Raw genomic sequence first — 19,677 nt, 5'->3', positions numbered from 1 at the left:
TTCGAGCCCTGCACAAGAGGCTAACGCGACTCGGGATAGAATCTCGAGGCTCGCATACTAGTCTACGGGCGGAATCTTGGATTAGTGATCCCTGTGGATTGCTGGATAGCCTTCGGGCGGATTGTGGATAAGCCTATGGGATGGACTTTATGTATTTGAAAGATAAATATGATAACCTATTAAAAAGGAACTTGTTTGACATTACTTTTCTATGTCAAGTGATATGATTACGTAAAGGAACCAGTGCTTAACGGGTTAATTAAGGAAGCTGATTGATACATGTCCAACTAAATGTGTTAGGTAATTAAATAACTAAAACAACTTGAGGAAAGTGCGGTGGATGTGGCCATAGGTCCATCCTACAGATGGGTGGTCTTGGTTGGCCAGGAACTTTTCTCAAATCACGATGGACAGCCAGAAGATCGTCAAAGAACACGAACAACAAAAGCATTGACCTAGAGTTATAATTGATCTCGATTTACGTTGTTTTAGGGGAACGGAATGGGACTACGCCTTATGGTAGAGAGGTTGAGCTTCGCATCCCTCTCGTTTTCCATTCTCCTTGAACCAAGTGCAACGTGAATCCACTTCGGACCTGGCGTTTCTGCGTAAAGTAGTTCGCTTGGGTTTGACGCTAGTTGCCGTTAGGAAGTGACTAATAGCGAAAAACCCTAATTTAGGTCGGTCCTAAGTGGGAATGGCCGGAATACTTCCGCTACATGGCAGACGCGGAGAGTCCTAGATCGCAAAACCCGTAACATTCCATGGGAGTGCCGGGCGAAGCTTTCTAAACATCTTTTCTGAGGGACTGCTAAGACGTGTCCTGAAGATAACAGGTGGACACGTTACAATTTTGACTTTTATGAGTCGTACTTTCATTTTTATAAGAAAAAGAGAGTGAGAGAGAGCTTCTTTTGCTCGCTATGTGCAAGCCTCGCATTCAATTTGTGCAACATTTTGAGCATTGTAGATTTGTAGAAATAAGCCATGGCACATTGCAACTTAACTAGGTCAATACAAATATTGTTGAAGTTTTCATAGTAATAAGAAATCTTTTCAACTTTAGCTCCCTCCACTTCCATTTTTTAGCAATTAAAAAATACTTTTCTATTGAATTAGTGATGGATATATTTGGTGCTCATCTTATAGCTCTTAGCCATTTATTTTACTATGAGCCAATGCAGTTGCTATCATACTGTATATAGCCTCATAGCCTTGTCAACTAACCTTAGCTATATCACATGCTATTTGAACTTTTTCAATGGATAAACTATTAAGAATATCTATAAGAACCTCATTCAAAGTAGCAAGCTGGAGGGCTCGATGTTAAGGGTCTCTCAAAATTCCAATCAAATGCTTTCATTTTAAGAATGCCTTTAGAAGCTCCATTTGCTAACTCTCACCTTTACCTTCAGTATTATCAAAAAAGTTTCTAATAAAAAATAGACATTTTTAGGGAATAAAGTAGATTTAGATTGTGATCCTTTAATAGAAAATGATAAATCTAAATGCTTGCACACATCTTTCTCGCACTCTATCGTTCCAGGATAGTGATATCATTGGAAGTAATCGATAATTTCTTTCCTTATAACCATCTTGGGTAGTTCACTACATGTGTACCCTCTATATCACATGCGCTCACGGCCTATTTATAAATATCATCATCTTTGAATTTTTCATTAATAAAACATAATCCTTTTCTATTCAGTTTGTAAGTAACCCCTTTATATGGGACCCTTCTGTATGTAAAAAATACGTAAAAATGGTATTTAAAAGATACCTTATATTGAACTCACGGATACATATATATACTTATGACTGACCTCCCTAGGCTTATAACCCATGGGAATTTGCTTGCACCTTTGTAACTTTGCTTCTACAATGTTCTTATTCTTCTCCATTTACTTCAAAAGCGATTTTATTGAGGCATTCTTCTTCTCCAAGGCTGAATTTCTTTGTGTGTCTGTTGCCATGTCTAATTGTCCTTTGTCTTTATATTGCTTCAATCATTCTTCAAGCTTCTACACTTTGATTTTTTGATCTTCTAAGGCTTTTTGCAATACATTTAAAGAACCGTAGGATTGTAATAATGATTGATGAGTGCTATATTACATTGATTGATAATATTGATGCATATGAATATTTCCATCTAAGCGTTTGTAATAACCTAGTAAACAATTTTCACCATCCCCAACAAATGTAAGCATTAACAAGGAAGTGGAATTGAAAGGTTGATTTAACCTAGTGTTAAGATCATTAGGATACAAGGAACCATCCACCCAAATATCAATATTTTTCTTTTCCTCTAAACGATATTGGGAAGTAGTTGTTGCATCTAGCCCACACTTGCTATAATGAGACTTTGCAATATCATACTCTTTATCTACATGAATATGCAAATCCACTTTTATCTTACAATTCATTATATCCCTAAGTGATTCCATTAGAGGAGGAGAGGAAATGGAGTAGACTAAGTTTTCATAGGATAATATTGATATAGAAGGGGTAGAGGGCAAAAGAGAGTATAAAAAATGTTTTGATGCATATATAATATGGTTAGGCGATGATGGTTCAATAGAGGTCAATAGAGTTGGATCACCTTCTAGATCAATGGAGGTAATGGAGGGCATGTGATTGTCACCTTCTAAATCATTGAAGGTGATGGTTCAACTCTCAAATCAATGGAAATGGTGTCATGGAGATGATAGATTATCATCTTCCAAAATTAGTGAGTTAATGGACATGACGGATTGGAGGTGATATATCAGGGGTCAATGGAAGTGATGGTGAATGGGCTTCTTGAATAGGCTGGATGGATCAAGCTCTATCCTAGATGTGGTTTAAATGCCCTGAAAACCTTGTAGCATTCCTCACCACTATTCTAAACTTCGCAGCTTTAACTTCAGTGTGCCTTTGCCTTCGAGCATTGTTGTGTCCAAACCCTTTGGAGAAGCTGAAACAATATCCAGAAAAAAACCCTTCTCCAGGAGGCCTTGGTATCAATACATTTTGGGAAGGTTTGGAACATTATGTTTGTTCTTCCCATGGAGGCTCTAGATGACTCATTGAGAAGAGAATTATAGACACAAGCTCTAAAGTAAGAATATTCAATCAGTCTAGTGGTAGAGGCATGGGGAATCCTCCCACTAAAAACATGAATTTTAATCCGACAATGGGGCTGACTACTATAAAGTTGACCGCTTAGACTGACTAGAGCTAATGAAAATCCCACTAAAAATGATGGTATTTGGAGTTCTTGTTTGATAGGTGATGTCTCCAGATGGTCTTTGGTGTGTTTTGAGCTTTAGCTCTCTACAACTAAAATATTTTTAGGGCCTAAAAGTCAGCCATGGTGACCCAGGGCAACACTTAAGGTGATGGAGAACTCACTCTTGGATGGTGGTTCTGTGACTCAGAAGGTATCTGCTTATTTGATTGGAAATGGTTAGACCCAATACGAAAAGACGGCGTCCACAAGGTTTAGAGAATCAGACTGAAGCGCGTTCATTTTTCATTTTAGTGAATATGTTAACCTTTTATGCAGTTGGGCTAAGGGGTCAAGGCGGACAGCGACAGCTCAGCTAGACGGACTGTAGAGCAAAACCATCCGGACGGATATGAATCTGGCCTTATTTCTATGTTAGAAGAACAAGCTTGGATCGCCTACTCATGCGCCTGCTTGCCCAGCCAGCAAGGCACCTCGTCCAGTGACTGTGGCAGGGCTCATTTAGCGGCAGCGCCAAGGTCGTGTTTTACATAGTCAGGCAGTCGGCCCATGCAGGGTGCAAAAAAATCAGCCTCCGCATGCTCGATGCGGCGGAGGACATCGAATCGAATGTGCCGGAGGACGAACGGAATATTTCCGAGGGTATGCCGAATCCTTCGGAGGGTGTTTGGAATACATGGCCTAGTAAAACAATAATGACAGGCACGATAAGCCATGAGCAGGATGGGATAACAAACAATAAAGAGAATATAACAGAGGATTCCGAGAGGCGCAGAGAGGCCCACTGAGAGCACCAATCGCACTCGTGGGGAGAGCAGCCTTGGTAGGATTCGAGTGGCGGTGAGGCTCTGGACATGCTGGAGGAACCAGTAGCAGGAGATGAAGAGCAGCAGGGCAGAGAGAGAGAGAGTGAGGATGGCGGGCATGCCGCGGGGGTTGGGTAAGACGGCGATGGCGGCGGCAAAGAAGGAGGTGGAGACGCAGGCCACAGAGAGGGCCAGCAATATGCTTGCCACCACCACGGCCTTGTGGGCATTGTCCTTGGCCGCTGCCAGCTGGCCGCTGCGCAGGGGCATGGCCCCGTTGGCGCCTGCTAGGACCGTGCCCATGGCTGTGCCGAACCCCAGGATCGTGCTCCCCACAAACGTCTGCATGGCCCCCCTCGGCTCTGTGACTAGCTTGTTGGACTCCGCGTCGAAGCCACGTGGCGGCTGTAGCCAGCCCTGGAACGCCAAGCCTGCAATCAGCGCCGCTCCCACCAACAGCGTGTTGGCGTAGTCCACGTATACTTGCCTGTCCTCGTAAAGCTGCTTCCTTACGTCTTCTCGTGACTCCATCGCTGTCGGCACCTCCGGCATGTCCTTCCTCACCCACGGAGCGACCCCCGATGCATATGCCAGCAATGTGTTACCCCCCACCGCTTCCGCCTCTCCTACCAGATCACAGTGGTAATCCTCCTTCAACAACTCCATCGCCAGTGTCGCCATTCTAGCCATCAAGGCCTCCGTAAAGAGGTGCTGCAATTTGGACTTCTCCCAGGGTGCCTTCCTCCTCACCAGCGCCAGCGCCAGCTTCTCCCTTTCGAACACGGTCCACTGCAGGTGACTGCCTTTCATAACTATCAGCATCATTAGCTCCCAAAGTTGCTCCTGCATGTAATCGCTATTGTCCGCCTGCACTACCGGCAGTCCTTGCGCTAAGGCCAATGACAACTCATACTCTTCATCCCACAGAGATCTACAGAGTCTATGCATGCTTTTATCAAATTGTTGCTCCTCTCTAGCCCTTTTGAAGAGCATAGACAATGGGTGCATATGCTCCTCTTTGCTGTCACCAATTGGTCGTACACCCTTAGCTAATTCTGCCCAATCCCCTATGGTCATATCTGCAATGACCTGAGCACTCATATCATTGCTTGATACTGATGTCTGCTGTTCGAGGATGACTTTGACAACATCCACATGGCCATTTGCAGCAGCAAAATGCAAGGCTGTGAACCCTTCAAGAGACAAAGCTGGAACGGGTGCATGCTTGAGAAGAAGAAGAGTAAGAGCTTCATTGGGCACAAAAACAGATGGATTACTGTAGTGCCTATAGGTGCGGGCGGCTCTCTGGTTGATGTTGCACCTCTTGGTTGACAGGAGGAGTTGCACAATTTGTGTGTGCCCTCCCGAAGCTGCTAAGTGCAAGGGTGTTACCCCTTGGTCGTCCGCCCCATCCACGTCCACATTGACACATGATATCAATAGTGCCACGATCGGAAGGTGGCCGTGTTCTGTAGCAAAATGTAGTGGCGATCGTCCCAGAAACTTCTCTCTTGCATTCATCTGTACTTTAGGTTCTTGTTCCAATAACAACCTTGATATACCTTCATGCCCATTGCATGCCTTCTCCCTTGCATTCACCTGTGCTTTTGGTTCTTGTTCCAATAACAACCTTGCTATACCTTCATGCCCATTGCATGCTGCCAAATGCAAAGGAGTTAGGCCGAAACGACCTGCTTCAACCCGATGACCCATAAGGAGACTCTTCATAGAACTTTCATCTCCATTGGCTGCTGCTAGGTGAGCCATGGTTAACCCTGTTCTTTTAACAATGTCATGAAGATTTTCCTCATGCTCAAACGGGGTGGAACTCGCCATGAGAGACCTCCAAACTTTATAAGCAAGTTGGGCATCATGGTAAAGAAAAGGTACATCGGGATCATGAAAATCATCTGTTGCAGGTTGACAAACATCACAAAGTTGCAAAATCAAAACTATTAAGAAGATCTTGTGTGTGTCTGTGTGTGCGCGCATAATAGGTAACTTACTCTCGTCGAAATACGGTGGACACATTTGAACAAGGGGAAGACATCTTTGAACAAGAGAAAGATGACCTTCCCTACCACACTGGTAGGCAGCCAACAACCAAGGATGTTGACGACGTCGCTCCCATGTGTAGAGATAAAATGTTGACTGGCGCTCCCACATGATCCCTTGATGATCAATCAAGGAGTCAAGGAGGTTCAAGTCACCAGTTCTGGCTGCCGCACAAGCTGTTGGCTCGAACAATCCCAAGCGCACCGCCTCTTGCACCACACTGCCTCTATCCGAAATCACCATGTCTTCATCGTCCTCAATGTCTTCCTCCTCAATCCCGGACAGCTGATGTGTGACCTCTTCCATTGCCAACACACGCCAATTTGACATTGGCACCACCTCATGTACATAGTGATCCACTTCCCTAAGCCACCATGGGTATCGACGGTACAATTTTTCTAGCAGTCTGCACCATCTCTCTTCTTCCTTCTCAAGCTTCACTTAATTACAATAGTATTATTAGTAAATCACCAATGTCAATTAGTTATTCCATTAACCACTATCTTTTGATTATTATTTACTAGAAAGGAGCCTTCCTTTCTCATTTCTAGTCAAGTCAAATGCATCCATTAGACCTCAAACCCATCCTAAGGTTAGAACCACCTAAGGTTCGGATACTCCAAACTCAAGGTATAGATATATCATTTACATGGACAATAAGAACCAACTTTAGAACTTTTCTTTATATGTCACTCATACAAAAACAAAAAATTAAGATAGTGTAAGATAAACTATCATATTGGTGCATTTTGGATGAGGCAAGTGAAACTCAAGCTTGGCATGAAACTATGTATGCATGGCATTTGGCATCGTTGCTTGTGATATGATGGAAATGGAAAAGGCCTTGTGCTATGATCTACATTCCTTCAATGACCGCGCGCGCCACTTTAGATAATGGTAAGAATATTCTCAGAGCTCCAATAGGAAAAGGCCTTTTCTTTGGATTGTTGGCATCCTCCATCGATAGAGATTTTCTCTCAAGCACCGTGGGTTTTATGGATGGTTTTGTGTAATATGCTTCCTTAGTTGGCTAGTTTCTCTCCTGATAATGTGGGTCATCAATGAGTGTCCCATTGGATCATTCTTCTTGACTTGTTAGAAGGTGAAGTTGCAAGCATTGAAGAAGACTTGGGAAAGGTTTAATATGTCCCAAAAGCCACCAATGGAGCTATGTGGTCTAACAAAAGGGCATATACTCTAGAATACATTCCTTCCTATAGGTTTTAGAGCTTTTTGGTACCAATCAAATTGAGATTTATGCAAAGTTCAAGTTTGCCCCCTTCCCTAATGCATGCTATATTTAGAAGACTTTAAGGCATTTCACTTTTGATTATATGCAAAGGTTCGGTAAATATAATAAGAAAGAAGGTCTTACTAAGCTAGAGAAGTAGGACAATGAGAAACATGTGGAGAAATAGCTAGGAAAAGGGGGATCAATGGAAGTGTCTAAGTCCTCAGAGTTTGTGGTGGATTCTAAGGCTCCAAGTACCTTAAATACAACCGCATGAAGCTAAGGTGAGGAAGTCTAGTCCTAAAGAGTCTATTGCTAAACAACACGTATAGAACGAGAAGACAAAGGAACTAGAGGCTCCAAAGATATGCAAAATGGATGCTAAAAGGAGAATAAAAAAATATCACAAAAAGGAAAAGCAATCATTGCCCAATTCTCATAAAAGGGAAAATAGAATGTTTCCCTTAAGAAGTTGGTCTATAACCTTCGATCAAGAAGAATGTATTCGGTGTGCTATGCAAAGACAATTTAAGGGATTATTTTCACCCTTATCCAACATTTGATGATAAGTCAGTGACTTAGAAGCTAATATTTATATCACTGAATGTCAAAGAAATGTGTGTGCTTGAGAGGTAAAAGGTGTTAGAAACATTGGTGAAACATAGGCTTGATGTAATGACAATAGAGGAATTGAAGTTATGGAACTGAAACCTTTTATTTTGGTAGCTATGATTATTTTTATGATGTAGCAAGAAGATCTTAGCACAAGTGTTATTGCTGTTCAATAATTGTTGAGGCCATTTAACTTTTGGGTTGGTGAGGGACATGTTTCTACAATATTTATTCTATTAAATGGAGAGAGTGTGAAGAGAGCTAGATGCTACTAGACTCTAGAAAGAGAAGTATAAATCCCTCAACTATCTTTCTTGGTGATTGGAATATGATTATAGGGGTTAATGACAAGTCACACATGCCATCTTTTGTGATTCATAGTGATGTGTAGGCATGGGAGTCCTTGTTCTCACATCATCAACTAATAGATGTAGCTTCACTAAAGGGGAATAGTGTACCGTTTATATGTTAGAATCACCATGTTGATGCATGCTAAAGGGCACCACATCTTGAGAGGATCTATGCTAAGGGTTAGTGGATGCAATATGATGGTAGATTTCATGTACATTCTAATATGTTATCTTTGGATCATGTTCCAATTCTTATTGCTACCCAAATTATATGTAGTTGTAAATCCTTCAATGGTCCCTATTTATTTAAATTCAATAGTTTTTTTTTTTTTGCAAGAAGGAAGTTTTGTGAATGAGGCTAGAAAAGTGTGGATAGATACTAGTAGAAATGTAGTGAACCAAAAATGTGGAGTGCTAAGATGTATTGCTCATGGTAAACTTTAAGCTTATAATAGATCATAAGTTTTCTTTGGTGGCAGGCCAAGAGAAATATCAAATTGAATATGCAAAGTCCAAGTTAAGGCCAAGTATAATGCTTTATCTTATGCTCGTTTTTTCTTCAAGGACTTGAAGGCAAAACAACAAAAGGATTGCATAACGTCACTTCAAGTTGGAGATGCATTGGTTTATCCTAATATTTCTCACATATTTTGGAATCGCCTTTCTACAATTGGAATTGTTGAGTTGAGTAGGAATGGTAGTTGGTAGTGCAAAGTAGATGGATTCCTACATGTGCAATTTGATTCTATTGCACTTAATTGGGCCTTTTTGTGGCTCGATTGTTCTTGGATGAGATCCTCCTCATATCAAAATCCATGAAGAAGGGAAATGTCCTAGTTTGGATTGTTTTGCTAAAGGAAATCTTCCTTAATATGGGTTAAGATGAAGCATATGATAGGACAAGCTAGGTCTTCATCTTGGAAGTGTTGGTAAGAGCTAGCTTTCATGAAGGTTTTTCTAAGTTTATTAAGACTTTGTTTTCCAATGCCTTGGCTAAGGTGGTTAGAGGGTGGCTAATAATGGTTTAATTTTTTAGGGTTTCACCTTAGAACTCTATTTGGCAATGTTGCTTGATTGCTTCACTTCTATTTACCTTAGTTATTGATGCTTTTCCAAGGAAGTTTGATAAATCAACAAGAGTTAGTTCTTTGCTCACAATGAGAATCCCTAATGGTCAATATCTCCCCTCTCAATTCTCTTATAGCAATAATTCTAATTGGCTACTAGTGGATAAAGTTTTTGCAGATACTTCCTAGATATTGTCTTGATGCTCTATTTTGACTTCTCTATTGTACTTGGTTCCATTATGAGCAAACATAAGACTAAACTATCTTTTTTGGTGATTAGAATATGATTGTAGGGGTTGATGATAAGCTACACATGCCATCTTGTGTGATTTAGAGTGATATGAAGGCATGGGAGTCCTTGCCCAAATGTCATCTATTGAAATATGCAGCTTTATGAATGGGGAATAATGTATTGTTTATATGGTAGAATCACCAGGTTGATGCATTCTAGAGGGAAACACAACTTGAGAGGATCTATGCTTCTATTGAGGGTTGGTGGATGAAATATGATGGTAGATTTCATGTACTTTCTAATATGTGACCTTTGGATCATGTTCCAATTGTTATTGCTATCAAAATTATATGTAGTTGTAAATTATTCAATGTCCCCCTTTATTTAAATTCAACATCTCCTTTTTGCAAGAATGAAGTTTTGTGAATGAGGCTAAAGAATGAGGTTAAAGGAATGTGGATAGATACTATTGGAAATGTAGTGGACCCAAAATGTGGATTGCTCCTATGGTAGACCTAAAGCTCATAATAGATGATAATGTTGCCCTAATGGTGAGGTAATAGAAATATTGAATTGAATATACAAAAGTCCAAGTGAAAGCCAAGTATGGAACTTTATTTGATGCTCTAAATAGTCTTTTTTAAAAGTACTTAAATGGAAAACAATAAAAGGATTGTGTAATCACTTCAAGCTAAAGATAGCTTGGTTTATCCTAAGGACTAGAATACTACTCACATATTTTGGAATCATCTCTCTACAATTGGAATTGTTGAGTCAAATTTGGATCCTATCACATAGTGCAAAGTCAATGAATTCCTACATGTGCAACTTGATTATGTTCCACCTTAGTTGGGCCTAGCTTGATTTTTTTTTCACGAGGAGATCCTCTTCATATAAAATCCATTAAGAAAGAAAAATCTCCTAGTTTGGATTGCTTTCCTAAGATTTCTTGTTGCAGGGTATCGATCCAAAGGAAGTATATTGGAGGTCTTTGTGATTTGCTCAATCACAACAAGGTGATAGGGAAAATAGACCTTCAAATCAATGAGATTCCCATAAATTGATTCGTAAAGTTTAGGAATGGAGGCTTTCAAACAACTATAGATGCATCATAATGGTTAAAGTATGCATTGGCATAAAGGATCAAGTTATTACTACTAAGAGTGGTGCACCAGCGGTAGTTTGGCTTCCCTTTTGGCAAGATCTCATATGCAGATTTGAACTTGATCAATCTTGTGATGGAGGAAGGTCAAAAGGAGATCTTGTTTAATTTGGATTAAGATGAAGCATATGATAGGGTAAGCTAGGTCTTCATCTTGGAAGTGTTAAAAAGAGTTAGTTTCATGATCGTCTTTCGAAGTTGATTAAGGCTTTGTATAGCAATGCCTCCGGCAAGGTGGTTAATAGTGGTCTAATTTCTAAGGGCTTCACCTTGAGGCACTCTATTTGGCAAGGCTATTTCATTACCCCACTTCTATTTGCCTTAGTTATTGATACCATTACAAGGAAGTTTGATAAATCAATAAGAGTTAGTCCTTAAATGAACACAATAAGAATCCCTAATGTCAATATTTTCCTTGCCAATCCTTTGATAACAATAGTTCTAATTGGCTGCTAGTAGATAAAAATGTTCATGGATACTCCCTACATACTATGATGATGCTATATTTTGTCTATATTATCTTTGGTTCCATTGTGAGCAAACGTAAGATTAAACTCGTAGCCTTGATAATTAGGAAGGATATGATCAAATGGGTTTTGAAATATGGCTTTATTTGATTCAAATGAGCCAAGTGTTTTTCATCCTAGATATCCACTTGGGATTGTTGTGGCCATAAAGCAATGTTTTGATTGATTGTATCAAAAGACAATGGTTAAATTACAAAAGTGGTCCATTTTTTCTACAAGTGGTTAGGTACACTAGTGTTGGGAAAATTTATATTATCCTCCTACATTATATACATTGGGGTTATGTTTCCCTTCTCCCAATATTATTTGCACAATGTTGAGTAGTTGATATCTCATTGATATATGCAAGTTGATGTGGTCCTTTGGTTCTATCAAAGAATGGCAAGTTATTGTGTGGAGTTAAGTAATAATGCATGAAGAAGATGGCAGTTCAGGATTGGAACTAATATGCAACAAAGTGAGGATTTTGTATTTAAATTGCTTAAGAAGGCTATTGGAGGGTGAAGCATGGGTAGAAATTATGTTTTTTTAATAATAGTTGGCACTAGAACGGTCTTTGGATTGGTGGGGCAAGCTATCTATTCTACTAAGTAAGGTGAAGATTCTTTCTTCCACTATGGCACAAGGTTTAGTGCATAAATAGAGGGGAGTGACTATGGATGCTATGTAGAAAGAAAGCACTCTTACACTAATAGTTTCGGTTTTGGCTTGTGCTTTCCAAGTTGGTAGAGACCTGCTACTAGAGAACCCTACAATGTTTCTAGCTTGCTAGACTAGGAAAGGCATTATAACATGTTTTGACCTTAGCTGGACCTTAGGGATGAGGGTCCTTTTGTCTTCAAGCCATGTAATGTGGTAGCTAGATAGTTTGGTATTAAAACTAAAGAGGGAGTTTTGATTTTCTGGATGTTGGACAAGCAACAAGGATTACCCAGCTTGCTTTGCTTTAAGCTTTAAGTATCCTTATTATATTGGAAAAATCGCAAAGGAAATTGGCTAGTGAAACTTACAAATAGGTTGATTTGAATAAATAATGTTAGGGATTGATCATGAGAATAATGTTAAGGATGGATCATGAGAAAATGTTATTTTTGGAGAAACATCTTGACCCATTGGCTTCTTGGAAGAGAAGAGTGGTTAGAGTCTAGACATCTACTCCTTCTTAAAGGTTAAGGTTGTTCTTATAACATGTTTCAATGAATAAGGTTCTTGTAAAGGGGAAATCAAGCAAGTTTAAAGGTGTCTCCTTGGCTTTTCTTTGTGGCAGAAAAGAGGGGTCAACATCACATCTTTTTTGGGAGTGTTGAGAGGTGAAATCTCTCTCTCTCTCTCTCTCAAAGCAAGAAAACACCTCAATGTGAAGATTAATTTTATAATATTATATAGTACATAAATACATGCTTTTAAGTGCTTACAAAAATATTTAATCCTATTATCCTATCATCCTATATAGTTAGTCATGATTCCCATCCTTGGGATTGATCTATATCCATTTAAGAGCTTCAAAAAATATTTAATCCTCTCATCCTATATAGTTAGTCATGATTTCCTTCCTTGGGATAATTGATCTATGGTAAGTGAGTTATTTTCTATAATAGGAAAAATGTTGAAAGTCTTATCACAAACAATCTAAATATGCTCACAATGAGAACACAATAGATAGAGGATCTTAACAAAAAAACCTTGCACAAAGAAAATGATTCCAATGTTACAACATTGAGTAAGAATGGCATTCCAACATGAACTTCAGAGCATAAAGAAGAATCATGAAGGCTAATGAATGAGGATTCCAAACTATATCATCAAAATGGCCTAGATTACAAGTATCTTAGGACATGTATGTCAGAATGTAGAATCCATTATCTCAAAATAACATCACATGGACTCAAGCCATAGGAATGATTTGATAAAGACTAATGCAAGGAGAATCCACAATGTATCTTGAATTGGTGAAATGAGAAGAAAAGTGTCAATGACTTAAAGCAGCATAAGGCTTGGATCTAGATGTGAACATGTGGATTTAATGAATATTACAAGTCAATAAGATTACTAATCAATTGTTTAGAACTAAATTGCTTAGATTGAGAGCTCAATAACTATCATTTCCTAATTCTTACCTTTGATGATTGCATATTTCTATGAACTTTCACTCTACTTTTCCTTCTAGCCTTTCAAGCAAGAAGCAAATATGTTCTCCTTCATTGTGCCTCCAACATCATGTCTCGTCTTCTTTTATAGTGTTATGAGGGCAAAATGTTACTTCAAAAAAGTTTTAGCTTCTATACTTTTCACCTTTTAAGTAAGGTTTAAGCTTTGATATCCTTCTTACATTTTAAAACTTGTTTACTGTGTAACTAGGTACATTACCTTCAATACTCATTATAAAAATTTTGTTAGCACTGTTTAGGTAGATGTTAATGATGGTACTTTAATTTACAAGAGAACCGATCACTTTCTAAAAATCTTGCAACAAGAAAACTTCCATAGTGATTGGATAAATTAGCGTTAGGTTCTTGCATTTGGAACTTTTGAAGCAACATACTTTGGAGTACTGAAAAAGCACCAACACATGTAGTCACATTTAGAAACATAAACATGCATAACATTGGCAAAATATCAACATAAGCTAACATGCTTCAAACAAAATAGTTGTAAATAAATCAAGATACAAGTTTGCAACATAGAGATGCATAACATAATGGAATGTATATGCAAATAACAAGCAAATAGAAAGCAGACAGCAAAATACCTATAGCATAAAGAAGAATATCATAAAGTGACTTTGAGAAGAATGTGAAGAGAAAAATGCATGGAACACACCATATTGCAATAGACTTGGAACACGACATATACAAGAAGGACAATATAGAAAGAGTAAAGACATGCCAAAGCTTGGATATCAAATAGGATAAAGTAAAGGAGTATACTTGGGGGAAAGAAGATTTATGACCTATTTCATATTGAATGAAATGATTGCTACTCTTAGACAATTCCAAACTAGAATAAAACAAATAGCAACATACTTGCATCATAAAGAAGCATAGCATAAAGCTAGCAATAAAAACATGCAAAGCAAAATATATGAAGCATAAAGAAGAAATGCATGATGCAATATGCTTGGAACACAATTAAGGATAAAATAAGGACATCGGCTTACAAAACATGAAGGCACATGAAAATTTGAGGCATAAAAAATGGATAGCATAAAGAAGCTATTAAACATGACTTATCTACAGAATTCTTCCTTCTTCAACTATTTCAAAATGACCTAATTAGGTGGGGAGAACAGTTGATAAAAATAATAAATATTGAACTTGGTCAAGAAGTGGCCAACATATATGTATTCTCAATTTATTGATTTTTGAATTGGCTTGGAAATTTTAGTGCATATATGGCATTGGAAATTGATTTGATTTGCATTCATACATATTTATCTACAATGACCCTTAGTTGTACAATCATAATGAATTAGATGTTATAATCATATGTAGAAAATTAACTACTCATTTGTATTAATGAAGCATACTTTGCATTTTTACATTGTTATTTAATTCATTTTAGAACTAGAAGGTGAAGATGAACTATGATTGGCCATATATTAAAATTGTAGAATAGCAATGTTTGGCCTTGGTAATGAAGCTATCATTTAGAGAAGTAAGAAGAAACCTAAAGTATCTTTTTCTAGAAAGTCTCATTGTGGAAATGTGAAAAATGTTTAGTTAGCTACTATTCTAGTGTACCATGCTAGATTAAAGGATATTTTTAAGTATACTATCAGTTCACCTTAAAAGATAACTTGCTTCATGTGATTCAAAAGAAGACCGCACTTCACCAAGGAGATGGTACTACTTTAAAAGATAACTTGCTTCATGTGATTCAAAAGAAGACCGCACTTCACCAAGGAGATGGTACTACTTTAAAAGATAACTTGCTTCATGTGATTCAAAAGAAGACCGCACTTCACCAAGGAGATGGTACTACTTTAAAAGATAACTTGCTTCATGTGATTCAAAAGAAGACCAATTATCACATACCTTGAGTTATGAATTGGAGTTGAGGTGGTGGAGTCTAGACTTCAAGCTTATGCTACTAGTTAGTGTCAATGGTTTGGTCATCTTTATGTCCTAACCATGGTTAGAAATTGGACCTATCAATGTATGTTTTCCTTTCAATTCTAGTGCATGAAAGCAATAAAAAGATAAATTAAAACACATTTATTATTTTTCTTCCATCCCTCTCAATGTAACTTTAGCTCCCCTTAAAAATAATGGACCAATTAAAAATGTATTTTTTTGGATGTGGGTGTCACATTTACACCTATAAGATCTAGTAATTGGTGGCAAAATGTTGCTTGTACAAACTATGCTAACAAGCATTATCATCCAAACCTAAGTTCTCAAAATTTCCATGTAATCTTGTTAAAAAAGGAACTAGAGAGGAAAGACGAGAAACTATAGAGAAAGAGGAGAAATAAAGACTAGAAGAGAGAGAGAATGTGAGTAACTATGGAAGTTGTGCAGGAAGGTGAAGATGAAAGAGATTTTTGATTATTACTCAATTACATTAGGGCCAATTTTGAGGCCAAAATGACCCTATAAGTATTTGGATTACTTCTTGATCAGATCCAAATTAGATAAAAATAGGGGAAGAATGACACCTTATTAATTGCTTATTTTTCTCTAATTTTAGGGTTAGATTAGCATTAAATAATGGTGGTAGCCTTTTCTTTTCTCTCTCTTCCTTTTGTTTTTTTGTTTAATAACCTCATTTTTAAATATTTTGGCTAAGTGCTTGATGGTGACTCCATATCTGCCAAGGCATTTAATAGCAACCTCTAGACACCCATTTTTAAAGTTTTAGTTACATTTTACTTTTGGACTAATTTTTTTTTAATTCTTTTACTTTTTTAGGCTGTTAAGAAGTGGATTAAAGAGAGAGGAGGAGAGAGAAGACTGCAAAAGAGAGAAGAAAGAGTGCAAAAGAGAGAGAAATAGAGTGATGAGGAGAGAGAAATACTAGAATAGGAGAGAGAAAGTCAGGAAATAGGCTGTGAGCAAGGTGAGAGAAGAAGGACAATAATGTATTAATGTGTCAAAAGATGGGAAATTTTACATGCCCTCTCCTTTTATACCAATGTTAGTGTGACATGGCATATCATCAATATTATTCACACACTAAATCCTTATTCATTCCATCTTCTTACAATCCATCCCATCCCAAAGGTTTTTGCCCTAGAAAACAAACATATAAAGACTGGATAGAACAGAGTACTACTCTATTTTTTACAGCTTTACAAATGGGAAAATGAATGAAAGATAACTGACATATGGACTAGAATGAAAGAACAAAAGTAAGCCTCAGCTATATACATGATCAAGAATGCTTCAAAGGTATATGGACCCATAAAGTCTTCAATTGATGAACCCAGAATGAATAGATAGCTTGATGTGTAAACAGACCCTGTTGGACCAAATCTACCATAACTTCTAGTAGAAGTGTCCAAATGAGGCGTGCCACATGTCAAAACCTAGCTCTTGAAGAGTACTTTGATTCTATGTAAGTGGTTTAATTCTAAAAATTAGACACAATAAAAACTATTCTAAAACAATGTGCTGTCATGTCCTTGTTTGCACCAAAACTAGCTCCATAATCAATAGGCTTCAACCAACCACCAATGTGTCCCTTAGGAAAGGAAACTCATCTAATATAGAATCAGTCCTCCAAGAAGCTTCCCTAGGTGGTAAAACTCTCCATTTGATCAAATATTCAATGATGGAACGAAATTGAAGCTTCTTCTCACACTGACCTATGACAGCCTCTAGGATGTACTGAATAAGACATTTTTCATCAATAGGTGGCAGATAATCAATTGTATCAATAGGATCACCATAGAAAGGCTTGAGCTGACAAACATGGAAGACATTATGAATCTTTGTGGAAGAGGGTAGCTCCAATTTGTATGCTAAGTCGCCAATGCGCTTCAAGATCCGATAGGGGCCATAAAATCAGTGAGCAAGCTTGTTACTAGATCCATCTTTCGAAGTAGACTACCTAGAATTGGGCACCTTCAATAAAACTAATTCTCCTTCTTGGAACTCTAAAGGACGCCTCTTCTCATTAGCATACATCTTCATTTGGTCTTGAGATTTCCTAAGATTCATCTTACACTACTGAAGAAGGGTTTGCATTCTTTTCAACTCTTCTTTCCCATGAGGGTTGATTCTTTCATTAAAGATGACTATGGATAAGGGCACCTTATAGCCATACATAGCCTCAAAGGGTGAAACTCCAATGCTATCATGAGTAGAGTTGTTGTAGGCAAACTTAGCCAAGTGTAACCAAGAATCCCATGAATTTTGGACATCATAGCAAAAATGACGAAGATAAGTCTCCAACCATTTATTTACCCTTTCTATTTGTCTATCAGTCTATGGATGATAGGCCATAGAAGGAGCCAATTTAGTGCCCATCGATGTGAATACCACCTACCAAAAGTTACTCATGAATTTTGAGTCTCTATCATGAACAATCATGTGAGTAATCCATGTAGTCTAAAAATCTGCTCCATGAATTGACTGGCCACTTGAGAAGCAGTAAACTGGGTCTTGGTTGGAATGAAATGGGCTGCCTTGGTGAGTCTATCCACCACCACATGTATACTTTTCCATCCCTTTTTGGTAGTAGGCAAGCCAGTAATGAAATCCATGGTAATGTGATTCCATTTACCTGTAGGAATGGGTAATGGCTACAACAAACCACCTGGCTTATGGGTGCTATCCTTATTCTACTGACAAGGCATATACGTCATGACAAAGTCCTTGACATCTTTCCACATCCCTTTCCAATAGAAACTTTTACCGATCCTATCATAGGTCTTGAAAACTCCAAGATGTCTAGCTAAAGGCAAAGAATATAGTTCCTCCATAATTTTTCATATAAAAGAAGAGGTAGAAGGAATGTCAATCTTGCCATTTAACCAAATAAGGGCATTTTTAAGGTGATAATGCGAGTCATCTTCCATGAGACATTGTTGTAATTTTTGAAAAATATGGCTGAGCTCTTCATCCAAGAGATAAACCTCATGTAGTTCTTCAATCCAATCATTATGCAACTCAGTCATTGCTGAAACTCTGCAAGCCGACATACGAGAAAGAGAATCAGCCACTATATTGTCTTTACCCCTCGTATGAGTGATGTCGAAATCATAATTCTGCAATGTAGCTACCCACATATACTGCTTAGGAGTAAGATTGGATTGAGTAAGGAAATACTTAAGAACCCTGTGGCTGCCATACAAATAATGGTGCCATTTCTTTATAGCATGCAAGATAGCCAATATCTCTTGGTCATAAACATTCATGGGCATTTCTTTATCTGTAAGATTATAGCTTTCAAAGGCAATCACTCCATGCTCCTGTACCAAAACAGTCCCAATGCCATGGCCACTGGCATCACACTGTATGGTAAATTCTTTTGAGAAATCTAGGCATACTAGAATTGGAGCGGAAGTAAGGAGTTCCTTTAAATGGTTGAAGCTACTATCTGCAAGAGCATCCCAAAAGAAAGTTTCCTTCTTCAACATGTCAGTCAAAGGAGCTACAATAGCCGCATAATGCTTGATGAATTGGCGGTAGAATGAAGATAGACTAATAAATCCTCTAAGAGAAGTAGTAGTAGTAGGTGTTGGCCAATCTTTTATACATTGCACCTTCTTAGGTTCAGCCTGTATCCCTTTTTCACTAACAATATGTCCCAAGTATTCCACTTTAATCTGCATGAAATAACATTTATTCTCCTTAGCAAAAAGCCTGTGATGTCTCAATACATCAATAACCTTCCTCATGTGTGATAATTGATCTTGAAGGGTCTTACTGTAAATTAGAATGTCATCAAAGAAGACTAAGACAAACTAAAAGAGGAAAGACTGCAAAATCTTATTCATGAGGCTCTGGAAGGTAGCTGGAGCATTTGTAAGCCCAAATGGCATCACTAAGAAATGATAGAGCCCTCGATTAGTCTTAAAAGTAGTCTTGATTTCATCACCCTCTCGCATGTAGATCTAATGATACCCTGACCTCAAATCAATCTTCATAAAGAATTGAGCCCCCTTGATATCATCAAGAAAATCATCAATCTTGGGTATTGGATACATGTTTTTCACTGTGATCTTATTAAGATCCATATAGGCAGTGCACATCCTGAAAGATCCATCTTTCTTTTTGACTAACAAAACTGGAGATGCATAAGGTGAAGAACTTGGTTCAATGAATCCCATCTCAAGAAGTTCCTTTATTTTCTTGGCTACTTCCTGTAGCTTACACTTAGACAATCTGTAAGGTGGCTTATTGATTGACTTTGAGTTGGGCTCCAAATCAATAGGGTGATCTATTGCTTTCTTGGGAGGTAATG

At 38.1% G+C, this 19,677-nt stretch overlaps 1 protein-coding gene across 3 annotated transcripts; it reads right to left on the bottom strand.

Moving 5' to 3' along the window:
- Window positions 1-2,895: 2,895 nt before the first annotated feature.
- Window positions 2,896-13,463, bottom strand: LOC148023192 (uncharacterized). 3 transcript variants are annotated; one of them, XM_087696173.1, is made up of 3 exons: window positions 13,386-13,463; window positions 6,039-6,522; window positions 2,896-5,942 (listed from the first exon to the last, which is right to left on the bottom strand). In XM_087696173.1, exons 1-3 carry the CDS (start codon window positions 13,398-13,400, stop codon window positions 3,724-3,726), a joined length of 2,718 nt encoding a protein of 905 aa, XP_087552299.1. In that variant the 5' UTR covers window positions 13,401-13,463; the 3' UTR covers window positions 2,896-3,723. The 3 variants fall into 3 exon arrangements, with proteins under 3 accessions (XP_087552299.1, XP_087552300.1, XP_087552301.1); XM_087696174.1 differs by having other exon boundaries at window positions 6,114-6,522; XM_087696175.1 differs by having other exon boundaries at window positions 6,039-6,527; window positions 13,386-13,459.
- Between the last annotated feature and the right edge of the window lie 6,214 nt (window positions 13,464-19,677).

The sequence above is a fragment of the Lygodium microphyllum genome, chromosome 16 (assembly GCF_053477565.2).
Source record: "Lygodium microphyllum isolate KBCC chromosome 16, Lygodium_microphyllum_v1.1.10, whole genome shotgun sequence".
In the NCBI taxonomy this organism is placed as follows: domain Eukaryota; kingdom Viridiplantae; phylum Streptophyta; class Polypodiopsida; order Schizaeales; family Lygodiaceae; genus Lygodium; species Lygodium microphyllum.
This window is presented reverse-complemented; position numbering and strand designations above follow the sequence as displayed.

What these genes read in the sequence shown, in the direction of transcription:
- LOC148023192 (XM_087696173.1), bottom strand. An exon ending in TCCACCGTATTTCGACGAGA is followed by an intron (nt 5,943 to 6,038) that starts GTAAGTTACCTA and finishes AACCTGCAACAG; the next exon opens with ATGATTTTCATGATCCCGAT.